We start from the raw sequence: 20,469 nt of genomic DNA on the forward strand, positions 1-20,469 counted from the left end.
TGTGTAACACGAGATCCTAGCGTGGTGCCAAGAGTGTGACAGCGACTCCAGGCAAGGGACTAATCCTGAAGACAGCTCAATAGCTGGATGGCAGGACTGTTTCAGCAGTTCTGGTAGTCAATTCCCCCCCCAAAAAGTACTTTGTTCTGCCTGTAAACTTGTGTATGTGCAGATGAAGGACATGGCAGGACCTAATGATGGAAGACTACAGTGATTCTTTGCACGTATAAGGCAGATGTCATCTTGGAGAAGTCTGAAGTTACCAGCGAGCATTGTAAGAGTCCTGAGAGGCAGGTAAGTGTCATTAGTCCCCTTTTCAGGAGTTAAAACTGAGGCACATGGAATTTGTCAAATCTCCAGAGTCAACCAATGTCAGTCAATGATACAACACATTGATTTTGGAGTAAGAGACAGTCCTTTGCTGTCATCATTAGGCACTACTGCTTTAAATCTTTAAACTCATGGGAACAGATAAAAATCCATGTCCTTTTAACTTGGTTGTATGGATTCACCCAGGCCACGCTTTAAACCAATGTATGTTACTTAAACACCTAGAAGATAGGCACGTCTTCTAGTGCAGTGCTAGCAGATGTGTTCAGTTTGAAATAATTTTACTCTTTCAGGTACTGAAATTCCTATGGTCAGGGTGTAGACCGAAGGGCACATCTTATACCAACCTGATAGATTAATCAGTTGTAAAATTTAATTTACACTTTGCAATCTTCAAACATTAGCTAACCATGCATTTGGGAATTAAAAAAAAGCAATAGGTATTGCTCCATGACTGAGTATAGAAGTAGACAAATGACTTCTCTTTGTAAGACCTCATTCTAGTGCATTTGTTAGTTATTCATGTAATTATAAACCTTTCAGCCTATTGGACTGATATTATATAGTCCTTTACAACTCTGCGTCAGCTGGCAGGACAGGTACGGCACACAGTATTCCCCTCCTCCCTTTACATCTACTCTTTTTCTTAGTACTTAGGTGTAAGTGCTGTTGTTACTTCTTGCCCTCTACTGGCTGCAAAGGAAACTTTGTCCACCTGTATTGCAAGCAGCCCTTTGGAGTCAGGCTTTCCAGGGATGAGAGCCTTATTTGTGAGCCGAGGAGATTTTCTATCCCGTGAGCTATGAGGTGGTTTTATTTTCAGGTAGAAGCTCTGTTGTTTTCCAGCGTTTGCAGTTCAGCTGGCAACCGAGTCCACACATTCAGCTACGCTTAATGTAATACTTAGCACTTTTAATTGCCTTTCATCCAAGTAATGCTAACAACCTTACAACTGCTCTGAGAGACACTGGGCCTAGTCAAAAATACTTTGTCAAACTACAAAATGCCACAAGCTTTGTGGCTGACAGGACTAACAGTTTAACACCACACAGTTAGCAACATCACGATAATTTAGGTCAAAATCAAGACGCATTCAACGTCCAACTGAGAGTGCAAGAACAATCTTTCACAGGAATATTATCTGAGCTGAAATCCAGCTAGCTTGCCAGGACTAACGCTTTACTCTTGCAAAAGTGCCATCAGATTTTATTTTTTTTTTTAATTGCTAAGAATGTTCAGGAACACAGTTTTAATTCTTACCTGAATGTCATGCCTTTCAGCTATTTATACTTCCAACAAGATCATATCAGAATATCAGATTTTTTGGTGATAAAGGAAGATGATTTGTTGCCATTAGAGAAGGTGTAAGAATAGTGGTGGCTAGCAGAATGCGATTTTTTTCTTTTTTTTTGTCCATCCATTTGCCCTATCCTTTTCTAATATGAACAGTTGAAAACACTTGTAAGATTACTAATGCTCTCCCAATGTGCAATCATTTGGTTGGTGTAGGAGGTATAGCTGGTATAGGAGGACCCACGTTTGTGGGACCAGCTCCGTTCAGAGCGCTTCCTACCAAGTTGCCTGCCCCACTTTTTGCAGTACCTGTGGGCTCTTTGGATGTTTCTGATCATCAGAAGAACAAGTCAGGAACGATTAGGGCAGCCTTCATCCTTTAAAGCTGTGCTTTAAAGCTGATAACTCAGTGCAAATTTTTGCACGGACCCACAGTATTTTTTTTAAATAGCATTTAATCCAGGTTTAGGTTAAGCTAATAACAGGTGTGTTTAAGAATCTATGACCAGTTTAAATTGTATATCCGCTAAAGACCCTGCACCAAGTGGGAAACGGAAAACTTGAGTTGAATTAGATTCAATTTTGCGTGTAGATAGACCCTGGTTTTACTACCAGATAAGCACAAACATAGCTAAGCTAACATGAATTGGATGTATAGACCTATTTCACAGAAAGAAATCTCCTCTTAAATCAGAGAGTAAATACTATGCAGAAAAAATGATTTTATCAGGATGGGATAGAAGGGTATGTCTTCACCTGCTGATGTACCATCGCCTCTTTTTCTTGTTGCTATGGTTATATACCTATGTATACACACATATACTTGTGTACCATCTATATACTTCTCCCCATGCCCCGTGGGTAAGAGCGGTGCTAATAACACCGCACTCTAAACAAAAGTAAGAAGATACAAACTGATATTGGAGTAAAAGCTCTTTTGATCCACTGGAGATAAATTACTGAGATGCTTTTGGAATGGCCACCCCAGAGATTTCCTGGAGTGCATTGCGTTACCTTGCTTGCAGCCAGAAACAGCTGTTTGCAGAGATCTTACTAATTAAGTAATTAGGCAACCAAGTTATACTCTTTGCTCTTGCTAATGTAAAGGTGTGCGAATGCAACTGCCCTTTAAGACAGGCATACTTTTAGGGTTTTTTTTGGTGTCATCCTAACTTTATCTGAACATACAGCTTATTATTTCACATTTAAGAATGGCTGGAATTTGCGTTGTGCCGAACCAAGCCACAATGTGATGAGGGGAGGCAGTAGAGAGGAGGATCCTCAGGCTTTACAGCTGAAATGGCTTGATTTGAATGGTAGCAAAGCGGGATCACCTGGAAATCTTACTCTGCTCCTGTTCAGTGGGATGGAAACTTGATCTGGGGCCCTTAATTTCTACTTCAAATTTACTTCAGGTGTTCTACAGGGGAGGAGTCATTGCATATAACCAACACATGTGGTGGTCTGTTTCTTGCCAAGGATGGAGCCAAATTAAAGGCTGGAGGGAAGAAATATGCGAAGACAGGTTTTAAAACAGCCATCAGAGCAGATTCTCAGATGATTCACGAGTATCTTTAAATACTTTACCTCCCTTTTACACTTCAGAGGCATGAAAGAGCAATTGAGTTGAGCGAGGACACGCAGGAAGCCCGTGGAACAGTACAGTATTATTATTATTATTATTATTATTATTATTTCCGTATTATATCTCAGAACTTCTTTTTGTTTATTCACACCAGGCATAAATTATTACTGAGACTAAATAGTTAATAAGGGTTGATTCTTACTATTTTTACGCTCAGAGCAAGGAGGAGGTGGCAAAAGCACACGCCGCCGGCCCGCGCTCACGCAGCCCCCGGCAGAGCTGCGTGGCTGCACCTCGCACCCACCCGGGGCTGCGGGGAGCCTCTCGTCCGCGGGGAATTCATCTTGCGGGGGAGAACGGCAGACGCCGCTCCGCCAGCCTCCGCGCCCCGTTTAGGGGAGAGGGGGCGGCCGGGGGCCCCCCCTGCGCCGGGGCCGCTCCGTGGCCGGGCGGCGGCGCTGGCGAGGCCCGGGGGGGGCCCGCGCGTCACGGCGGGGGGCGGGCGGGGAGCCCCCGCTGCGGGGGCGTCGGGGCCGCGCCTGGGCAGCGGGCGGAGCCGCCGCCGCCTCGCCGGAGCCGCTCCGCGCGTCGGAGGCTGCGCTCGGCTCCGCTGGGCTCGGCGCGGCTCCGCAGCAGCTGCCGGGAGGGAGGCGGGCGCCGCCGCCCGCGCCGCGCCGATGGGTCTCCTCCTGCTCCTCTGGGCGTGTGCGGCCGCCGCCGGGGCAGGTGAGGGGCCGGGCCGGGGCTGCGGGGCCGCGGCTGCGGGGCCGCTGTCCGCCGCCGCCGCCGCTTCCCCGGGGAGCGCGGGCCGGGGCCGCCGCCTGGCGTGCGGAAACTTTGCGGGGCGGCGGCGGGTTGCGTCCGCTGCGGAGACCGGGAGCGGCTCCGGCTCTGCCGGCTGCCGCCGCGGCGGGGCCGGGCGTCCCTCGCTGCGCGGAGCGGGTGCGGGTGTCGGCGGGGCGCAGCCCGGCCGGTCCCCAGCGGGGAGCCCCGGGCTGCTCCGCTCCGCGGGTGCCGTGGGGTAGGCGAGGCAAAGTTTTCTGAAAGCGGTGTGCGGGCTGCGCCCCGCGGGGAGGGGGCTGCGGGCGGAGCGGAGCGGAGCGGGCTGGCGGCGCCGGGGGCCCGGCCGGGCGGCGCTGCCCGCGGGAGCGGGCTGGGGGAAGCCGCCCTACGGGCGGGAGGCGGGCTGCCAGCGCCTTGGTCCTGCCGATGCTCTGCCCGCTGCGTTGTTCCTACAGCTTCGGCGCGACCCGAGTACCGTTCCGTGCGCCTTGTGGAGGCTTTGTTCTCTTCCCCCTTGCCCCGGGTACCGCTCTTCCTCGGTTGGAGCTCACGGGGGGGACGTTTTTCGATGGTGCTTGTAGCTATTCTCAAGGAAATTACCCAGCGCAATTATCAGAAGGGCAAAGGAATCCATGTTTTAAAATTATAATTATTCTTACGGTAATTATTACCTCATCAAAATCTACAGATCTTGAGAGGTGTCACATAAAAAGGGACAAGCAGTAATTGCTTCCCACTATTTCATAGCGGTGTTACCACCAGTAGCGCCCACAGATGTTTGAAATGGTCGGTAGGACCCGAAACTCTACTACTTGGAATTGCGAAGCCACTCGGAAAGTTCTTTGTGTGCAACAATTGCCGCTGAAGCTGTGAGAGGAATGAGCAAAATGCCTCTCTCAGAGCCTGCTCCTTACCGTTTGAATGATTGCACATGGGTGCGTGGAGATGACTTGGTTGTGTTGAGTGTGCTTTTACTTAAAGTTTTTCCATCCCCAAATAGCACGTTACACATGTCGGGGAAATTATAAATGTGCTGCATCCGTTGCGTGGCTGCACATTAGCTAGATGGAGCGTGGCGTGATTGCTGGTGCTTGGGTGTAGGTGATAAAGGCGCAGGCAGAGAATACAAGCTGTCGGAGCTGTAAGGCAGAATTAATTTCTTTTAGGGATTTCCTAGTAACGTTATTCATAATTATATGGCTTAATCCTCTAATCTACTGTAGTGCCTTCAGTTCACATTGGGCCAAATCCACCAAGTCTTGAGATGATTTCTATTCCCGCCCACCTGACTGAATCATTTGGAGTTTTGCTTGTGTAAGCCACTGATTTAAGGGGAATGGCCCAATTACTTTAAATAGGAATTGAAAGCAACATCAGTCAGGATCGGGCCCAAGCTTTGCACAGTTCTCCAGTGAGAGCAGACAGGTTGATGGTTAATTTTTAGTTCAGAAAGAAATGGTATTTCCAGCTTCTTGTTCCACTGAAGAGAGGCAGCATAAAATACGAGATGCAAGTGCGGTTGATATGCCTGTGGTATCTTTCTGATAGACTGTGGGAGACCACAGGGGAAAAGGAGCCTTGGTTATCATACTGAAGCTGCTGATTTGTTGTTTATTAAATATTAACTAGGCTTTTGAGTGCCTGCTGCAGTTTGAAGAGCCAGCACAGGAAAATGACTAGGTATTTAAAGCAGTGTCGGTTCTTGCTAAATAGTTGCAGTGACATTAGAAATAGTCTCTGTTTCTCAAAGCATTTTAAAAGCTGGAATGGGGCACACTGAAGTTGTCACACATGATCCTTCACTGGCATAAATCGAAGCCTGTGGAGCTACAGTGATCTATACTTGTTGAGCCTCGGGTATTCAGGCTGGAATAAACAGCTTTAATAGAGCAGTGGAGCTACGGTGATTTATGGGAGTGCCTATACTTGCTAGATGTGGTTTCTGTCCTCACCCTGTTGATGTTTGTGGCAGAGCTTTCACTGACTGTAATGGGGTCAAGATTTGTCTTACTGGACATAGTTTGGCCTTTCCCTTGAGCAAGTTTCAGTCCCTACTTGACCTACCTTCATATTAGTAGGTTTTTGCTGATCTGAATAGATCTAATGCCTTTCAAATGAGAAAGAGCATACTCCTTTCTTGGCAGGGACAGCAGACGTTATCTTTCCTGATAGATAAGTTCACACAATTTACAATGTGCTGCTTTTCTTCTGAATGAAAACCTTAGAAGAAATAACAAGTTCTCCTGTTTTTCTTCTAAAACAGTCTTTGCTTTTATGTTTGTGTGTGTTTTTTTTTTTTTTTTTTTTCTCCCCAGAAAGGCTGCTCCCTGTATTTTTATATGTGTTTGTGTCTGGAGTTTGTAGGTTGCAGCCCTTGCGCTGGAAGAGTTGCTGTAGGCTGGGAATCAATAGGTAGTTAAGTTCTCTCCTGTTGACCAGTTGGTCCGTCAGCATGCACAGCGTCGGTTGTGGTCATTCAGTGCCGGAGCATCTAGGGTGGGTGAAGTCGGAGGCAATACTAAAAGCCTGATGATGTTGCTGATTATCTGGGAAGTTTTTACTTTTGGAGAATTCATCTGGGTCCATATTCTCTAATTTTCTACAAAAAGGTACTTATGCCCACATCCTTATGTGTATGTACACACTTGGATATGTCAGCACTCTTGGAGCTTCAGTTCTGCCAGATGCCTCTAGATCTTAGTTTTCCTTGTAGTGTAAGGTTGCTAGAGACCTCCTAAAGCTGTCTTTTCAATATTTTTTACTACGTTGCCCCTTGTGCAGTAATATCCTCTGCATTAGCACAACACGTTATTCCACCAAGTTTTAATTCTTGAGTAAAGGAAAGCAGAAAGTGCTGTGGTGCAGATGATTTATGAGTAGAATACGTAACTTCTTGTTCGTTCTGTACACCTCAGTAATTTCTTAGAGCCTTTCAAAGAATCAAACTAGAATATTTGCTGCTTAACTGATCCAGAAGCACCGTCCTGGAATAATAAATGAATCAATTTAGACCTGAACGTGAAGTCCACTCAGTGTAAATCAGTCTGGATGTGCCTTACAGGTAACGTCCTTGCTCCACGGACGTCGGTTGGACTTTTACCGTTGACTTCAGCTGTGTCAAGATTTCATTCCTGGAGCCTGTTCCCATTACTAATGATGTTAGTGAAAAATTTCATTAGGAAAGTGCTTGAATCCCACATGAGATATTTGACCTGTGTCTCAGGCACAGATCTCATGCCACAGTTATTGCTGTGTTGAGAGAGACACCGTGGTCAGGCTGGCCTCTTCCCATCCTTAGAAAAAGGAGATATGTTTAGTGAACTTGGCGTGCCATAACCACCCGCTTGCCCTGAACATTTGAGCACAGCAACTTCAAACTGCTTGAGTGTGTGTCTCTTCTGTCGATCCTATCAGGTCCCTACTAGTTCAAGGAGTGCCCAAAATCCCTACTAGTTCAAGGAGTGCCCAGTCTTTTCCTGGGAATAAGCCATTTCTAAATTTTAGGTTTAGATTTGTGCTTCTCCAGTAGATGCTCTGCAGATGAGAAGGTGCTACGGCTGGTTCAGGTGAATGAATGGCTGCTATTTGTAGGTAGGCTTTGGCACGCTGTCCAGGCACCGGCTGTGCTGAACTGCGGAGGTGCGCTTCCGAAGCCATATCAAACAGTTTTGTGAGTCACCCAGGGCTCTAGGATTGCAGGATGGCATCCTTTGCCCTGCTACCATGTCTCCTCCAGGGTAATTTTGTCCAGTTGGGAAAATAGATTCCGTTTAGCTGTGGGGTCTGATCTGTTAGTCGCAGCTACGTATGAAATGCGAGAGGAATTTTCAGTCCTCACGTCTCCCTGGAAATGGTGTGGCCAATAGATGAATGCTGCAAATCTCTTTCATCTTTTTGCATAGGTGGTTATGCTTTTATTTATTTATTACTCTTCAGCCTTATGAAGATACTGGATTAATATATCAGTTTTAGAATGTTTTAACTTGTGTGTAGTAAAATCTGTGGAAAGTAAATAGTTTAATTGACAGAATTGGAAAAGAATATCTTCTCTTTCCTGCAGCAGAGTTACTGTCTGATAAGTAATTACTGTATACTGTGTGTGTGTGTGAAGGTACTAGAAATGTCTGCACTAGATATTCTTCTCCATTCTTTTCATTACCTGATTGGAAATAAAAATTGATCTAACTCTCTCTCTCTCTCTCTCTCTCTCTCTCTCTCTCTCTCTCTCTCTGGGCCTCCAACAGCTGTAGGTTTTGGAATGGATCCTGACTTACAAATTGATATCATCACAGAACTGGATCTTGTGAATACGACCCTTGGGGTAACACAAGTGTCAGGACTACACAATGCCAGCAAAGCATTCTTATTCCAAGGTAAGACAAACATCTTCAATTCTCTTATCTCACTTCTGTCGGCACGAGCTCATAAGAGCTTTGATGCCTAACTGATTCCCTGCAATGGTGGTCTTGCTTAACTGTCGCTTTCTTTTATTTTTATTTTTTTGGAAATAGTCCTTGTTACTTTCCTGAAATACATATGGCATTTTTTTTTTTTTTTTTTAGTGTGCTGTCAGGTTAGAGATCTTTAGGGAAGTATTTTTGGGTAGATTTTCAACACTCCCCAATATTTATTTCTAACTAAGTATGTTGAAGTGGTTCCAAGGCATGGTCTCGGTTGTGTTCTTGTGTACTTTTCTCTCTGGGACTGTACACACGCAGAGACACGCACAGCTGAAGCTATGTAACTACAAGAAAGCATTTAACATGTTGACACTGATTAGTGACATGTAGCAAGTCTTTCATCAACTTTGTGGAAACTGTTAAAGTGAGAAAATTGAACACTATTGCATTTAACTGTCCAAGCTGAGTACCAGGTACAGAATAAGTCACTTGGAATTGTGATTTTTTTTCATTCAATATTTTAAGATAATACTTGTGAAGTGTTTCAAAATGGTGTTGTTTTTTTTTTTCTTTTTTGTATCTTTAGTGAGTGAAATTCTGGATGAATTAACAAGTTTTACCATGGGCTTAAGTAAGGTCGAGATTAAGAGACAACGTCCCATGGGGTGGAAGCACTGAGTTGCTACAATATACTTATTAGGCGAGAAAGACATTTATATCAGTTGAGGTTAACGTTCACGTTAAAGCACAGTTGGGAACATTTTTATTGTGGAGACTTACTGTGTTTGTTTTTTCTGTACCGTGCTTTACTCTGTGTTGAAGTGTGCATGTTAGTGTCTCACTTTTTGATGTCTGTCCTCTGTAGCTGGTTTTAGAGGCAAATGATTATGATCTCATTTAGCTTTAGTTCTGGATCTGCAATGCTAACTGACTTTATTTTAAGTAATAAAAGAAGCAGGTCTATAATCTTAGTTCATTCTTTATCCAGTCAAGTCCAGTTTAGAAGCCAGAGCAGAGAGACTTCTGGGGACCTTCTCAGGATTTGTTAGTCATATTTCCAATCTTTTATGGTACAATGAGTAGGATAATTTTCACTGATTCCCAGATTAATGTCCAGAAGAAAAGCATTAATTTATTAATTTGAAGATATCAATTATTTTTCTTCCAATACCCTGACTTCAGGTTTGTGTATTATGGACAAACGATATTAAAGAACAGTCGTTCCTCGAAGGACTGCGATGGCCTAACTGACTTAAAATATTTTAGTATTTCCAGTTGCTATTCCATACATCTAATTGCAACCGCACTGACGAACAGTCATGGTGAGTTTTCACAGACTGGTGGTCAGAGCTGCAGGGAAGAAGACTGAGATGTGTTTTTCAGGATACCGATTGAAACCATTGATACTGAAAGTAACTTTGAAAGGGTAGTGGTGGAGATGTTATGGATACTCAGTTCTTTTTGCCTTGGAGGACACCACCTGTAGTTTACAAACTTAGAGAAGAATAGTGTAAAAAAGGTAGAGCTTGTAAAATTCACATGAGCAGATAAATTGGAAGATAGATGTTCATGGGAAGCAATGAACAGAAATTCACTCTACGAAGTGAATAAACAATTTCAAGTCTGTAGTTAGGTAAATAAAGCTTTTTTTAATTCCCACAACACGAATTCTTCTCGCTAACAGACACAGGAATAGCCCTGTGCTTGGATATTGCCTCTAGTATAAAATTTCTTGGAAGATGGCTTGGGAAAATTATTCTTTTCAGTTAAGCTTATCAGCCCTCGGGCTGGGAGAAGACTGAAGACCTTTGGTCTATTGCTCCATCCTGAGAGAGGTCTGGGAGGGGTCTTTCGCTGCTGCTGTCAGACAGGATGGAGGGCTGAGGCTGCCCCGTTGGCTGCTTCCCTTCTTGGTTGTATTTGTTATTTGTTAAATGTCAGCAGTATGTCGGCAGCTGTGTGAATTCCCTTTTACTAACAGAGGTGACTTACTTTACAACCACAGTTTGCTGTGTGTGAGGCCCTTTGGCTGGAACCAGGAGATACTTAATTTAGATTTTTATCTTGCCATACAGTAAAACTGATATAGAACTCAAGGCAATGTATGGGCAATTGCTGTGTCTAAGTTAGAATACTTTTTCCCACAGAGATTCACAAAAAACCCAGCCAACATGATACTCCCAGAGGAGAGAAAAGACTGGAAGTTAGTGCTTAGTTTCAGAAGTACTGTACTTTCTTGGACCCGCTATTTCAGTCTCCGAGATGTGGTCCTTTCAGCAAAGCTTTGCTTTGATTAGTTCTTACCGTATGTGAGTGAGTAGTCAACACGTGCTGTGCCTCGCTGCTCCAGTGGTGCCTCTGGGGCTCTGGCCACGGGAGGACCTGCTTCACCTTGCAGGCTGATTGCTGAACGTGGAGCCACATTAGAAGACCTCGTCACTCGTAGGCTTTCACTGCTGAGGATTTCCTAGTTTAGGAAATGAGAAGAATTTGTGAGTATGTTCTTTGGCATGCAGTTTTCATAGGGACAGTTTTGCCTGCCGCCTTTGGCAGTGTCCTTACAGCAATGTGACAGGGCTCTGAGCTTACACAAAGGCTCCCCATGGATCATTTTCTATCTTGTAAGATGTATTTCCTAAAATGGCTTTACTAGAACTGTTCAAACTGAGTGTGTTCCTTTGTGTGTCCCTGGAAGCCTACATCTTTGAGGTAGAGAAATGGTAATTTTTCCCCAACTCGGACAGTTATGTATACTGCTGTAGTGAAAATATGGATTGTTTTCCTAAGCAAGATTCTTTTTCTGTGAATTAAACTCTGGAATGGAAAGCTTTATAAGTTTTGGGCATTCTTTCAGTTGCATTTAGAGGCAAAAAGAAGAAATGAAGAACGGGGGTGATGGGAAGATATCCACAGAAGAAAAAGAAACTATTATTTTTAATTAGATTTTTGATCAGTGATGATAGCTCTTGTACAGTAAGTGACGTGCTGTTTGTTACAAAGTTTCTGGGGAGTGATGTCATGAGTTGAATTACCCTAGAGAAAATATAGAAGGACTCTTTTCCCGGGAGCATTAGCGATTTCAGTCCAAGACAATCTTAGTGAAGCCAGTGGAGTATTCTGATTTTATAATTATATTGGTAGTAACAGCTGAAACTCGGATTTCCGTGTGAAGCAGCTTTACAGGCAAAGAAACAAATTGAGCTCCGTTGCAAATTGTGTGACAGCATGATAGAACCAAAGTGGCAATTGAGAGATGTGGGCTGCCTTTGGGCAAGCAAATCTGTTCCTAATTCAGAAAAGCATAGAAACCTATAATTAAGTGTAGTCATCTGAGTGGCCCTGTTGGGCATGGACTTCGATTATTAGAGTACTTCAGCTGGATTTTTGATTGATCGGTTCCATGATTTGTGTGTTTCAGTTCCATTCTCTGTGAAAGGGGGATGAGGGAATCCAAAAAGCAGTGTAAGTGCTGACAGTGTGAATTAGATGAAATGTAGATATCTAACTTGTAATTGCAGTTCTGCAGTCTGACTCTTAAGATCACCTAACATTATAGTGTCTTAATTATCTATCTTGTATTTATTTATATGAACAAGAGCAGGGAAAAAAGTCTTTGTGTCCAGATGGGTTGTTCTAGCAGGAAGGGACAAAGGAGGGCGAGTGGAGATTTTTGACTGGAGTGCTCTTGGGGAATGGGGCACCCAAGATCCTGGTGTCTGACTCCACATCTCCTCACCTCCAACCAGGAGTCCAAAGAATTCAGGGAGATAGTTCTGGGGGTGGGTGGGAAACCTCAAAGAAATGTATTGGAAATATTAATCGTCCACCTAATGCATTACAATAACATCTTACAAACACTCAGTGAAAGACATCTGTAAATAGTGTCTTACAAACAGGGCAAAATGATGCTGAAATTCCTAGAATAGGATTATAGTATAAAATTTGGTACATTAAGAAACACTGAGCCAGGGCTCAGTCCTGTTCTATGTTTCAGATAGCAGGGAAGCAGGGCTTGTTTTGACCCTGTAGGTGGAAACCTCAGCAGAATCTTGAGTTCAGTGGCAGAGAGAGGCACTGATCATAAATAAGGCAAGAGGAGGTGCTTAATCGGTCATCCTGTTTCTAGGTAGACCGAGCCCAATTTTTAGCCTAGCTGTTACATTATGCGATTACCTTAACCAGTCTGACTTTTGTTCGGTGCTCAGTTCTCCTTGAGGAAGTAAAATTTTATTCCTTTTACAACCTGTCAGCTATGCCCATTTCTTGTTAATTCTTCTTCTCTCAACATTTCTTTTGAACTTAGAGGCTTAAAACTTAGAGGCTTAAAGCCTTTACTTATAAAGCAGTTCCCCCAAGAAGTTTATTAAGGCTTTGCTGTTTCCTTTCCTAGCAATCTGGCAGTATTTTTCAACTTAGCCGTTAAATTAGGAATGGTCTTTTTACTATGTATACGATGTATAGCACTCAGTAAAATGAACCACTGAGTACTGTTAGAAGTCTAGCTACATGTAGTCCTTTCTTCCTTGACCGTTTCTTTACTTGTACTAAACAACCACTGGATTTATAAGAGAAACACCTGGCCCGCAGCTCCTGCAGCACAGAGTTCAGTCATGCTCCTTCTTCCTACTTTGTACCAGTGACTGCTGAGCTCTTTTCTGTACAGTCGTGGCTCCAACAGGAAAGGTGAAAGAATAACAAGTATCGTAAAGCACAGAGAAAGGCAATGTTTTTGTGAGAAACTTGTTGAGTTTCTGAAACAAAAGGGCCGTCCTGCTTTAGGCCAAAAGAGAGAGCAAAGCTGCAGTCCCAAGGGCGGGTACAGGTGCCTTCCAGCAGACTCGTTTGAGCTTCCAGATGTGGTACAACCCTCTCTGTCAGTGTTTCCTCTCCATGTGTTATGGATCCTGATGTCTTTTTTTTTTTTTTTTTGACACCTTCCTCCTTGACTTGCTAATTACTCACTTAGAGAATAGAGGTGTTTCCAGATCCCGCTCTAGGATTCCGAGTCCTAAAAGTCAGCTTTTGAGGTGCCGAAGTTAGAGGGGTTTGATTGCTAGCCAGCTTGGCTATGTTTTGAGATCGGTGGATAAGGAAAACTACATTACTTGATCTTGTCATCAGGAGTGGGCACGTACCCTTTATATCGGGAACGTTAGCTCTGCTTCTACTGGGACGGTCTTCAGGATACACTTGTTATGCCCTGGCTATGTGTGTGGGGCAGCAGCTCAGCACTGAGGTGCGCCCAGTAAATTGAAAGGCCGAGTGAGTAGGCTGCTGCCTTCGTTCATCTGTGTGTGAATGTTTTCTCACCTGAGTCTCCGTGACCTGCGTGCTATGGCCAAGGTTTTAATCCACTTTAAGTGTTAAAGCTCAGTTATGCCAGCATAATGTGCAAGGTGTGTGAGCTGCAGAGCTCAGAAAGGAGCCAGGGACTGAATGAGAGAAGGTAGATAACGGCTGGAGGAGGAAGCTTGCAATTACTCTTCCTGGGGTGGACAGCAGGGAGGTCTGCAGTGAGTAGGAGAGATAAACTTTAATTTTGGAGTTCAGGGCATCAGTCCCTCTTTACATGAGATAATGCAATGAGAGTCATTGCTTTCTGTGTGATCTCTCCTGGTATGCTTATAGCAAATATTAAGTAAAAGCAATATCGTTTTTACAGAGCAGAAATCTTAGGGTAGCAGAAAAATTAGGAAGGCACAACATGGGTGGCTTGAAATCTTTTTTTGCCTTCAGCTGTCATAAAAGAGAGTAGCTCTAGTACCTTTTCCATGCCCGGTGGTAGCTGAATATCCTGTCTTGCTGGGAGGTTTTCGGGGCAGCAGTGGTGCAGATCCTCTGGGCACACCTCCCCGGGCTGCCGGCATCCCACTCCACGCGCTCAGGCATGTTCGGTGAAGCAGGTGATGACCCCTGTGCTGTTGGAAAGGAAAGGAACATTTATTTTTTTTTTTTTTTTACCAGATATTGCCTACTGCCTGCCTGGGCTCGCAGCTGAGCGCCTGCACAGCTGCTCACTTGCTACTTCCCTCCAGCCAGATGCGTTTTTTTCCCTTTTAAAATACGATTTCCTTGAGGCACCACCAGCCAGGACGAGGGGCTGGGCTGTGCCCTGTGGTGGAGCAGCTGCAACTGGCCGTATCGGGCACGGGGCAGCGGTGCCCTGCTCCTCGCCACCTGGTACAGGTATATTTTCATGGAGACTCTGCAAGCTCCTCAAACTTGTGAACTTTTATTTTTTTTTTAAAGGGAAGAGCGAGGTTGTTTTTTCCTTGTTATGTGCCCTGTCATGCAGGTCTGAGCCAGTTTCCACAGAGACAGGGTGTGAATTTGGGGTTTTACTGTGTGTTGCCTGTGAGGTGCCTGTCCCGGGTTCCTGGGACCTCAGGAGGGAAAGGCAGCTGTCGTCAAATAAAAAGCCTTTGTATGTGTAAGCAAAAATAGTATCTACCTCTGAGGCGTGGGTCAGCCTCTTGCCCCGATCATGTGGTAACGTTTCCGGCGTTGCTGCTTCCTTGGCGCTAAATTTTGACCGTTTCCTTTCTCTCTGAAAATTTTTCACAATGAGAACAGTCAATCATTGGCATAATCTCCCCAGGGAAGTGGTTGACTCCGCTACGCTGAACACGTTTAAGACTCAGCTGGACATGGTGCTGGGCCATCTCGTCTCGACTGTGCAAATTCTTGCCTAGAAAGGTTGGACCAGATGATCCTTGAGGTCCCTTCCAACCTGGTATTCTATGATTCTAGGATTTCCGCTGAGGTCTCCCTTCTGAGATCCTCCTCTCATGGGAGGACAGCAGATTTCATGGTTTACTTGAAGCCGATCTGCTCTTAGGACTCATTGGCTCTGAAGGCAGTGACGGGCACCTCTGCTCTTCCGTGGCAGTGGCTCACGACCTGCTGCTGCATGGCAGTGGTGAGGACCAGGCCAGCATGTGTCTTCCGCCGCAACAGAGGTTTGTGGGGTGGTGAGAAATAGGGCCCAGGCATCCCTCAGGAGAGCGGGATCCTTGCCTGCCCTCCTCACTCGTCCCTTGGGATGTCCTCCTGCTTTTACGAGCTCCGGCCTGGCCCTTAGGAGCTGTGGCAGTTGCCGCCATCCTAGAGAGTTGCCAGAGAGTTCCCTCAGTGCTTTCAACCCTGTGTCAAAGCTGCTCTGTAAAAGCACTGCTGAAGTAAGAGTTCAAATAAGATACCAGAGAGTTTTAGTGGATAAATTCACCAAAGAGCTTGCACGTGCACATGCCTGAGCCTGTTGTGGTTTAATGGGTGGACATTTGTGTGCCTGAGTGAGCTGGGCACGCGTTGTTCCTTCATGGCTCTGTATGCCTGTTTTCCTGCAGAGCAGGTGGGCTGGCTGCGCCCGAGAAGGTGGACTTCTCTGGTGGGGATGGTTTCTGGGCTCGTGTTCCTCAGCAGGATGGAGAGCAAGGTCTTTATCTCTTTTTGGGATCTCAGGCGCTTCTTCTGCTTTCCCACCTCCCTTCCCAGACCTCTGTGGAAGCTGGAAAGGAGAGGGAAACAAAGCTGGAACTTTAGGGGCAAGGACTGGGTACGTAAAGTGACAATAACATGGTTGGAATGTGACAGGGAAGCTGGGCCTCCGATGAGGAGGTGGAGGGGAGCGAAAACAGCTGCGGTGAGGAGCTGGAAGCCAAGAAGGGAGCGGGCAATGGCCGGGCAGAGCAGCTGTGACAAGGACGACACAAGGACTCTGACTTGAGGGGAAGGGAGTGAGGTGCAGGGATGAAGAGCACGGTAAGGGGAGCCATGGGCAGCGGCTGGGAGAAGCAGCCTGGAGAGGCGAGGGCTAGGGCCGGGGTGGGGAACCCGAGGACTGCGGTCTGAGGCTGGGTGCGTGGAACTGGGTAAAGGTTTGCTTACGGTAGAGGCAGCGTTAGGGCAGTGTAATAGGGACAAGCACCGAAAGTTCAGATTTTGTAGTACCGTAAAGTATCTGTGATGTGTGCTAATTTTTAACATGTTTTTGGAGGATAGAACTTGGATAATGTGGTTTTTTATTAGTGATTTAGAACCTTAATTGTGCTGTGCTTTGGTTGTCCGCCTGTAAAGTTGAGGTACTAATGCCCTTTCCGCTAACAACAGTGGTGTGAAAAGAATTCATTAATATTTGTAGAGGTCTCTGACACTGTGCTGGAATAATTAACTTGGTCATGGTCTGCTCTGTCTTCAGAGAAGGATTTGAATATGGTAGATTTGCTGTTCAAGGTGAGCCTTGAACAATAAAAATAAAGCAAAATTTCAGATCTTTGTTTGTTAAATAAATATTTTTTGCTCTTTGTTCTTTGCTTTGTGCACTGACTGAGACAGGGGCCCTCTGGAAAGCTGTGTTGACCTTCTAATTAAGAACGGTATTGGAATGTGCGTCCCGGGAGGGTTGAGCAAGGTTTGTCTGTAAGACTTTAACCCTAACATCTGTCTAACTTCTCATTTATGCTTGATTTTTTAATGTTGCTAATGTTTTAATGTGTTTTGTTTATACAATGTAATTTTTTTTTTGGTAATAAAATCATTAGGCTAAGTGTTTGTTTGTTTTTTTTTTTTTCTCTGCAAAAATGACCATTTTCAGAACAGAAATGACCTGGAGTTGGAATACAGTGAGCTAGGAGGGGATGAGTGAAATGAATCATCTTCAATGGAAGAAATTAAAGATCACTTGAGACATAATTATTGAACAATACTTAGAGGCTTTGAAGATACATAAACTACTGTTAACTTTGTCAGTTCCCAGAAGCAGGTTTTAAAATACTCGTATATATCCATCCGGTGTTGGCTGTTTTCACTCTTGTTTAATATTTGAATTATGTTGGAACCTTGTCTAGGGGTAAAATTTATCCAGCATATTGATATGAAGGTATAAGTTGTAAATCCTCGCAGAGTTTCTTGTTCCATATCCTCTTGTTTCAAACACCCCCCTCCCCCCCAAAGTAAGTGTAGACTGAAATAGAAACCTAGTCACGTTAAACGACAGTGACCAATTTCTACTTCCCCCCCCCCATCCTGGATGTTGTCATGCTGCCTTCTGTTACTTGACATTTTTTGGGTTTCCCATCATGTCTGTAATGATTAGGAGGGAATTCTGAGCACACATTTCCTCTGTCCTTGGCAGTTATTTTTGCTTTCCTGGGAGACAATAATTGTGCTACTTGTCTATCTTCATTGCCACTGTGGTAAGTATAGAGGGGAAGCGGGATAAGCACTTCAGTATTTCTGTAGTATGCCAAAAGCCTCGAATGCTTCTGGCAACCTGTTGACAAAGTCCTGTAATGAAGATAAGCAGAAAGGAAACGAAAGGTCTCTGCTCTTCAGTGGGCAGGGGAGGGGATGCAGCAGTTAGTTTCTGATACTGCTAGTAAATGTTGCATGCTTCCACATCCATGTGAGCATCTAGGTCCCTACAAGGAAAGTAGATCGATTTAGATAAAAGTAGGAATAACAGTGTGTATTTCTTGTATTTCTGTTCTGATGAAGATACAACAAAAATGGTCTTTCCTGCAATGGATTTTGGCAAACTGATACTCTTCAGTCATATTATACTGCACATAATCAGGTTTCAGTAACTACTTGTTTAGTAACCTAATATTAAACTGGAGTAAGAATATTGTTCTATAATATCTTGTCAAACAGGCCCATGTGCTAGTCAGAGCCCTGGGAATTTGAGGTGAAGCAGAGTCAGTACTTGAGTTGTGCTGCCTTGAGGTGAGTCTGTGCACAGTGCTGAGTATCCCTGGGTGGAGAATCCTGCCGAAGTTCAGGGCAAGTCCCTGCACCTGGTATCGCAGGTCCGGGTTGCTGGACAGATGCTGGGGTAAAAGCAGAATCGGAGCATTACTTGGCGCTGCTGAGTTAAAACAGTTTGCAATGCAGAAGGAGGGAAAAGCAGTCCTGAAGAACTGGGTTCTCACTGTAGACGATGGAACAAAATGGCCCATTATGGTTGGTTTTGACCCCAAGAGGGATCTCTTAATTTTCGAAACAATTTTAGAAGAAATGTTTTAATATCCATTTGGTAAGAATATTTACACTCGTCCCACTTGATTAAATTACTTCTAAACAGAGATACATCTTTTGTCTAAAAAGCAGTGGTGTTATCTGAAATTACTATTACACACATTTAAATACCTACAAAGTTTTTTTCTTTTCTTTTTTTTTTTTTTTTTTAAAGATTCTGTACCTTTAAAAAGTACACAAAGGCAGATATAATCAGACCTGATGCAGGAGTCAGGCATGGACCATCTCCTGTGGTGAAAAACCCTGCTGTCGTGAACTACCTATCAAGAATAAAAATTAGATGCTACTTGAGGCTTCAACCTACTTCTTCTATGCCAAATTCTAGATTAATCTTGCCACCTGCAGTGTGGGTGTATAAATGACACAAGGGGGACATTTTTTCTCTTATTTTTCATTTCTGCCACATAAATGGTGTGAAGTAATCATGTCATACTGTGCTGGTTTATGGCATTATATCATGTGATTGCCTTGCCTTTTGTGGCCTATTCAATGATACAAAATGCAGAACATTAGTTTTTGGTTTTGGTTTTTTTTTTTAATAGAACGGACAAAAAAATTGTTTTTGCCACCTGATGTCCACTAAAATATTCATCTAAATCAGTAGTTATGTAGGTTGCATACCTGGTAAAAGAGCAAAGTTGGATCTGTAGTTCTGACAACAGGGATCTGTGAATCGCTATTTTTGAGCAATAAATCCTATAGCTGAGCACTGGTGTTTTGGCTTCCTAAAAATCTCTGATTACAGTCCGTCCCCTGTCTTCTGTCCTTGCGTGATAACGTTTCTTACGTAGTTACAGCTGAGTTTCCCATTGGTCGTCTGTGCTATAAATAGGAAAAAATAGTATAGGTTCATTGCAGCTGCACGGATTATTTGACTGAGTCTGCCCTCCCCTTGCATGTACGGGTGACTCCTCCCTCTGAAGCTGAGTTTTCCATTTGGCATCAGTGGGACCAGACACCTCCTACAGCGGACAAGTTTGTGTTGTAAAGCTTAGTTCTGTGTTGTATCCCCCTTTTTTCTTTTTCTTTTTTTCTTTTCATTTTTTTTTTTTTTATCTTTTCATAAACTGGAAGGCAGCAAAGATGTTCTGAGAGCGCAACACGTATAAAGCCGGATCTTGGAGGTTAAATACTCATTGCTTTTATGATAAAAGACCACTTAGAGATGGCACACAGACCTGCTTCTGCTTCTCTCTCTCTCTACTTTGGCTCATTGTGCATAACAGTGTTGAAATTTTAAAGCCTATGCTTGGGGACTGGGGAAAATAACACAGCCAAGATGTGTGGGAGGAGAGTGGGGTTTGTGTGTGTGTGTGTGTGTGTGTGTGTGATGATTTTTCTTGGTCTGTAGAGGTCTCTATGGATGTTCATCATGCTGTTTGGAAAATTAAGCAGCACAGCCTTAAAACATGATATTTGTTAGAATAATTTGGTGAATGCCAAGGATTTGGAAACCTCATTTACTGCACTTTATCTCAAGTCTTCCTTTTAAGGGAATGTACTGACAAGTTGTGGTAGGAGGACTCTCTGCAGTATTAGGTTCAGTAACCTTATTAGGGAAATGGTGGAAGTTGTTTAGGTTTACTTCGTTCTAATTAATTAAGAATCCAGAACAAAATTAAGTTTCTTTTTTATAATAGTATTGCCCACACATTTAAATGTCATGGTCATCTGTGTTAGCCTTTTGTTCTCTGATGCTGGCAGTGCTTTTAATGTTTTTTCATGTCTTGTGAGTACCAGCTTTCAGATGGGATATTCTGCCTTTCTAGCTTTATGCCATCCTAATTGTTTCAAAATGTAGTCATTAAAAAAAAAAAGTAAACATTATTGCTGGTGTTATTGCTAACGGCAAGAAATGCAAAAAAGGGGGACACGTGTGGCAGTTCTATTTAAATAAAAGCTTATTTTCAGAAACAAAGGCTTATGGAGCAAAAGGGAGCGCTTAGTACCCCAAGCACGTTTGCTGTTACGGATGAACCCACAGCAATGGATGCTATCAAAGTTGTCATATTTTATTCATGAGTTGTGGTATGCTTGGGTGAA

General features: G+C 44.1%; 1 protein-coding gene across 6 annotated transcripts in view; it reads left to right on the forward strand.

Moving 5' to 3' along the window:
• The first annotated feature begins 3,219 nt into the window (after positions 1–3,219).
• Positions 3,220–20,469, forward strand: part of NELL1 (neural EGFL like 1) — a 299,065-nt gene continuing 281,815 nt past the window's right edge. For 5 of the 6 annotated variants that reach the window (XM_087743091.1, XM_087743107.1, XM_087743126.1 and 2 more), the window contains exons 1-2: positions 3,783–3,934; positions 8,236–8,364. In XM_087743091.1, the coding sequence (XP_087599217.1) occupies positions 3,886–3,934; positions 8,236–8,364 (178 nt within the window). In that variant the 5' untranslated portion in view covers positions 3,783–3,885. Of the gene's footprint in view, positions 3,283–3,782; positions 3,935–8,235; positions 8,365–20,469 lie in introns of those variants that run through there. The other variant, XM_087743099.1, reaches the window with a different exon arrangement.

The sequence above is a fragment of the Nipponia nippon genome, unplaced genomic scaffold, assembly GCF_047370975.1.
Source record: "Nipponia nippon isolate SJK-2023a ecotype South Korea unplaced genomic scaffold, ASM4737097v1 scaffold_10, whole genome shotgun sequence".
In the NCBI taxonomy this organism is placed as follows: domain Eukaryota; kingdom Metazoa; phylum Chordata; class Aves; order Pelecaniformes; family Threskiornithidae; genus Nipponia; species Nipponia nippon.